General features: G+C 39.4%; 1 protein-coding gene across 2 annotated transcripts; it reads left to right on the top strand.

Annotated features, from left to right (window-relative positions):
• Positions 1-2,810: 2,810 nt before the first annotated feature.
• On the top strand, positions 2,811-5,598 carry sp5a (Sp5 transcription factor a). Of its 2 annotated transcripts, none has more exons than XM_048192764.1 (2): positions 2,811-3,266; positions 3,840-5,598. In XM_048192764.1, the coding sequence occupies exons 1-2, from the start codon at positions 3,105-3,107 to the stop codon at positions 4,899-4,901; spliced, it is 1,224 nt and encodes a 407-aa protein (XP_048048721.1). In that variant the 5' UTR covers positions 2,811-3,104; the 3' UTR covers positions 4,902-5,598. The 2 variants fall into 2 exon arrangements, with proteins under 2 accessions (XP_048048721.1, XP_048048722.1); XM_048192765.1 differs by having other exon boundaries at positions 2,818-3,155.
• Positions 5,599-6,267: the final 669 nt, after the last annotated feature.

Genomic DNA, 6,267 nt, shown 5'->3' on the forward strand with positions numbered 1-6,267 from the left:
GTTTGCACGTTTGTCATTTACTGTGTGCTGCTACTCTTTTGCATGCACTGTATAACCTGAATTAAGGTTACCAAAATTTGTGGTGGTTGTTAACCTGTCTGGACCCAGGAATATGCTCATAAAGAGAGGTTATAAATATATACAGTATACACCTTATAATTGGAGGTGACGGTTAAGAAGAACAAACAGAATTGTGTCCCCTTGCAATTCTCTCTGGACTGCAGGAAAACTGAGATCTCCTCCCAGTGGGAATCCCCCTCCTTCCCCCTATTACTATGTGAGAAACCTTAATCCCATCAAAAGAGCTGATCTGCTTCAACATCAAGCACTCCAAAACTGCTCGAAAGGGACAGTTTAAAAAGTCATAGATTAGAGGCATCTCTCTGTGGGTGTTTACTTGTCTTGTTTTTATTTAGTCTACCGCTCACATTTGAAGCTGCTCTGATATGACAGTTTACTTGCCTGCAAAACTTTGAAACTTCTAAACTTATCCTACTTTAGAGCACTCTTCGTTTTAGCACTCATTTATGATGCTTAGTGCCTGATTCCTGCAATATTTGTGGAGGCGTCACGTGTGTTGGAGACTGGGTTGCATTGAAGGCTTGACTGGTTCAGGGGGGAGCAGAGGGAGGAGAACTGGAAAACGTTCAGACTTTCTCAAAGACTGGATCTCCTCCTCTCGCCAGCCTGCGAATCACACAACTAAGACATCATCATCGTTATCATGTCACCGCCACACCTTGATGCGTCAACGTTGACTTGTTCTTTACTAAATAATTTGTCATTTCAACTATGAAAACAAAAAGAAAGCTCTTGTTCTTTAATCACAATCATTTAGTGCAGACAAAGGCAAAGTGATTTGAGAGGCGTTCTGTTGACTTCTGTGCCAGAAACAACCTGATCTTATTTTAATTATTTGTTAAAAACCCTCTGTGGGAAAATGTGTTGTCTCTTTTTGTTGCCATTAGTCATGTGTTTAACCCTCTGGTGCTGTTGGGACTTTTTGACCAAAAAATTTTACGTTTTGTTTTTTTAGAATTTTTTACTTCTTTGGAATGGTACAAAACTTGGTAAAGGTTTTGGCACTTGCTGTGTGAACACACAAAAAAATCATGGACATGATTCAAAAAGGTTAAATGGTCCTAAAAAAACAGCCGCAGTTGTATTGTTCGCAGTCAAAAATGAGCGCACTGAAAATGAATGGGAGACAAATATCATCTAGTGGAAACGTTTGGTACTGCGCACAAACAAAATCTTACTGAAAGCTCTTTTTTTTTTTGAGATATCAACCTCAAATTTGGAACACAGCTTTTTTAGATTCATGGCTTTGATTTTCTCACAGTTTTAGAATAAAACATGTTTTGGAAAATGTATTTCATATAAAAATTGAAAATGGTATTTTTGTGCATTTTTCATTACAATAAATGTGACCCTGGAGCACAAAACCAAACATAAGTCTTGCAGGTATATTTGTAGCAATAGTCAACAATACATTGTATGGGTCAAAATGACTGTTTTTTTATGCCAAAAATCATTAGGATATTAAGTAAAGATCATGTTCCATGAAGATATTTTGTAAATTTCCTACCGTAAATATATCAAAAATCTATTTTTGTGAGTGGATATGGACTTCATTTGGACAACTTTAAAGACGATTTTTTTGCACCCTCAAGTTTCAGATTTTCAAATAGTTGGCAAATATTATCCATTCCTAATGAACCATACATCAGTGGAAAGCTTATTTATTCAGCTTTCAGATGATGTATAAAAATTGACCCTTATGACTGGTTTTGTGGTCCAGGGTCACAAATGTAAAATTGTAAAACTTTTTTCAAGTCAACTTTTTAAAACTTTAAACTCAGCAATAATCTGCCAAGTGTCGTCTTAAAAAAAGAGACAAAAACTAAAGTCTGTGCTCCAAAGCATTCAAGATGTATGACAGTTTAAGTTGGAAATTTCATTTTCAGGTCCATGCTCAAAAAGTGAATAAATGGATTATAACTACTCCATAAATATAATTCAGTACCATATAATCCCCTAAAAATACAAAATATTAAATACAAAATATCATCAAACTAAAATATATCACAAAAATTTAATTGAAATTTAAAAAAAAAACTTTTTTTTTTACCAAGACGTGAACAGCACCAGAGGGTTAAGACATATTTCATGTAGGGTTATTTCAGTTGTAATTAAATTAAAATATGATTGCATTTTCTCACATTCAGGGCAACTTGAAATTTCTAATTGTTAAATCACTGTTACACCAGATTCTATTTTATCAGACACCACTGCAAACTTTGTATCTATAGTATAGCCTATTGTGTGTATGTATAGCTACAATATCTACAGCCTATATTATGAAATGTTATTAACTGATGACATGACATGTTCACTGTGATTTTTGGATCAAGCCAAACAAGTCAAACTCATTGTAAGTGTAACTAATTTAGCCAATAATCGTAAATTAAATCGTAAACTGTGTGTGAACTTCATACTGAGTCAAATGATTCCTTCCTCTTGAAGTTATCTCATAAGCCCGTACGAGATCTCTGGAGATAACACACAGTCGCATTGTCGCACAACAAATCCTTAATTACAGAAAGGGGGATCGGGTGACTCCGGCATCCAATAGCGGGGGTCTCCAGGCGGCGAGGGGGTCTTTGATCAAGAAAATCCAATTATTTGTGTATATACATTTCCCACATAGTGATTACTTCATTAATTGTCCCGCCTTTATCCCCACCCGTCCCATCCCCCACTAATAATCAGCCCTTTTATCCAGACCAACAAACACACCATAGGAGCTTTGTGTGGATTCAGAGGATTTGCTTCCCCCTCTCAAAGAGCCGCTCTTCTTTGATGATTGGGCAGCGGCGAACTTCAAAGTCATAAATCTCACTCCTGACTGGCTGGCGGCCCACCAAAGTCCTTATCAAATCCAAAGAAGTGATCCTTCACTCCCTCAGATAGTCCGGGGATAGCTGGAGGAGAGGAAGCGACGCGACCGCACTTTCCATGAGAAGACGCGAACAAGTATTTCTGAAGAACTGAATTTGGCTGCTTTAAATCGGGAAGCTTGAGGAGCTCGAGGAAGTGTTGCCATGGCAGCTGTGGCTGTGCTGAGGAACGACACACTACAGGCATTTCTTCAGGTTCGTCAAAAGTTTGAGATATTGTTGAAAATGTCTTTTGTAAAGCGCGTAACGCAGATAAACGGTGCTTGTTTGACGAGATGTGTCTCTGAACTACGCAAAATAGTGCAGGTAACGAGACATTATTACTTTATTCGGCGAAAGATTATTCAAACGATTTAACATTAAGCAAACGTGTGCAGATAACAAGAACTATAAGAATGCTTTTCCATCCATGAGTTATTACAGTGGTTTCAGTTCGATTCTCATAACTAGTAATTAAATTAAGTGGTACAAAAAGTGCAATAAACTTGCCAATGTAGGTAACGCTTTCATTTTGAATTTGTACGGCAACAATTAAACTTAAATTTAGTGAGTTTTACAGTGTCAAAAATATTTAATCGTCGTTTTTACTTGAAATTGATTCTAAACATATTTCACCAATGCAGCTAAAGTTATGCAACTTCAAATTAAATTTCTGTCCATTTGGCTTGTTTTGAAATTGTATCTGCATAGTACATCAATTCCTTCATAAACCCTGTGAAACAAAGTAGTACATTTGCATGAGAATTTAGTAGGAATCTTTGAGCAAAATGTGTGTGCAAAACCTTCCCCAAAAGGTTCAATTGGATCTTCAAAAAGTGTTTTTTTTTTAACCAGTGTATCATGTGTAAGTGTTTAATATGACTCTTTGTCATGATCCAGGATCGCACTCCAAACTCCTCACCGGAAAACAGCAAACATTCTCCTCTGGCACTTTTAGCAGCAACATGTAACCGGATCGGTCATCATCACGGATCCACTCCCACGGACTTTATTCAAGTTCCCTACGACACGACCCTCGGGTCGCCATCACGGATTTTCCACCCGTGGAGTAACGAGGCGAATCCCCAATCCGCGCTTTCCAGCAATTCCTCCTTTGGACTATCCTCGAAATCTCACCTGCAGGGTTCTTACACCTCCCACCATGAGCTCCCGTTAACCCCTCCGGCCGACCCTACTTATCCATATGATTTCTCTCCGGTCAAGATGTTGCCATGTTCCATGCAGTCGTTACAATCAACCTGCCCACCGACCTACGTTCCCGCCGTCACCTACGCGGCGCCGGCCCCCATCCCGCCCGCCATGCCCGGTTTCGTGCCAGGACACTCGGGCCTGGTCCATCAGCAGCAGAGACAGCTGTCTCCAAACCCCGGGGAGGATATACCGTGGTGGAGCCTTCAGCAAGGGAACCACGTCAGCCATCCGTCGACCCTTGGCCCCCACCGCTTCCCCATCCAGAGGGGTTTGGTGTTAGGACACACAGACTTTGCACAGTACCAGACCCAGATCGCAGCCCTTCTCCACACCAAATCCCCCTTGGCTACTGCCCGGCGCTGCCGGAGATGCCGGTGTCCCAACTGTCAGTCATCCAGCTCCAGCGACGAGCCCGGGAAAAAGAAACAGCACATCTGTCACATCCCCGGATGCGGAAAAGTATATGGCAAAACATCCCACCTGAAGGCGCACCTGCGCTGGCACTCAGGAGAGAGACCCTTCGTGTGTAACTGGCTCTTCTGTGGGAAGAGTTTCACCAGATCGGACGAGTTACAGAGGCACCTGAGAACTCATACGGGGGAAAAGCGCTTTGTGTGTCCGGACTGCTGCAAGAGGTTCATGAGGAGTGACCATTTGGCCAAACATGTGAAGACTCACCAGAACAAGAAGAGCAAAAGTCACGAAAAAACTTCTGATTACGTGAAAAGAGAAGAGCTGAGAACTGTGTAGTAGACTCAGATGACCATAGACTAGTGCAATATAATCTTCAGGATCCTAATGAAGTGAAAAATACGCTTTTTATTTTTTCATTAAAAAGGTTCATGAGACTTACCTTTTTTTGGACTTGTAAATATGATTTCAAGTCATTCTCAGTTCCTAAAGGAACCCTGGAAAATGTTTCCTGTCCCTGAGCTACTCAAAACATTAACAAGTATCAACTTGTGTTCAGATCTCTGTCTTCGGTGGAAGATTTCTTTATTCTGTAAATATATATTGATAGCTTTTGTTGAATGAAAGTGTCAGTTTTTCGCTCCTTGTGGGGTGTTTTAGCATGCTGTTAAAAACCATCTGTTAAACTTTCAAAATTATTGTGTGAAAATAAAGAATATGACTTGTACATGCCATTGAATCATAAGGCGGTGAGGTGGAGTTATTAAAAGTGGATAGATTTATTTTTTTTTCAAGAGGAAAAATGCAAGTTAAACAGATGTCAGAGTTCGAGTTTATAGTGTGAGTGTGTATGAAACGCTCAACAGAGAAACAGTGAAACTCTGTGATTGCGTGAAACGTCCAGGATGATCCGAGAATCGAGCACTGTGAGATTTATCAGTTATTAGGATACGTAGAGTTCTGATGAGGACAGTTTTACACGGCATTATATGATTTGAAGTCAGCAAAAATGACAATAAAGCAAACATTGACATCAGCTGTATTTTTCTGTTTTTCGTGTCACTCGTTTTGAGCGTTTTGCAGATGCTGTCAGTATTTGATATGTAAAATATTTAAACATCCCCAAGCTATGCTACAAAACAGAATCTGTCTATCTGTAAGAAGTGCTCTTGGAGTGTTTGCACTGCATCGAAATCTCAAAATCACATTAATGAAAAAATACCGTGACGAACTATATGGCAGATGTGTTACCATCTAAAGTTCATTTAATACCATCTATGGAATTAATTAGAAAATACAAGATCACTTCCGTGCCGTACAACTCTGCTCCATCTAGATATAACACACATTCAGATGCACTGCAATAGCAAATCTCATTTCAATGCAGATTTTGATGTGCTCTCACTCTCACTTTGTCTGAATTAAAATCAAATTGAGTCGATTTTAACCGCAATCTCAATGCGCTTAGATTTTTACTAAGTGGTTTCTGGCAGTTCACTCTAAATAGGAGGAGAATGATGGTAATTAATTATATGTCTGAATTGCACTGACAATTTTGCACATTTTGCACAGAGTAGTGGCACAGAAAGCCCATAAAGTAAACATTTGGTCATCAAATGAGGTTTTTTTTTATTATCTTGCATGCCTTGACAAAATGTTTCATACATGACAACATGTAAAACCAGCATTGCTAAGTCAGATTGGA

Source organism: Megalobrama amblycephala, linkage group LG6 (assembly GCF_018812025.1).
Source record: "Megalobrama amblycephala isolate DHTTF-2021 linkage group LG6, ASM1881202v1, whole genome shotgun sequence".
NCBI classification, from domain to species: Eukaryota; Metazoa; Chordata; class Actinopteri; order Cypriniformes; family Xenocyprididae; genus Megalobrama; species Megalobrama amblycephala.

Coding starts and splice junctions, on each gene's coding strand:
- sp5a (XM_048192764.1), top strand. CDS start 3,105: ATGGCAGCTGTGGCTGTGCTGAGGAACGACACACTACAGGCATTTCTT. Junction 3,267..3,839: donor AACTACGCAAAATAGTGCAG/GTAACGAGACAT, acceptor GTCATGATCCAG/GATCGCACTCCAAACTCCTC.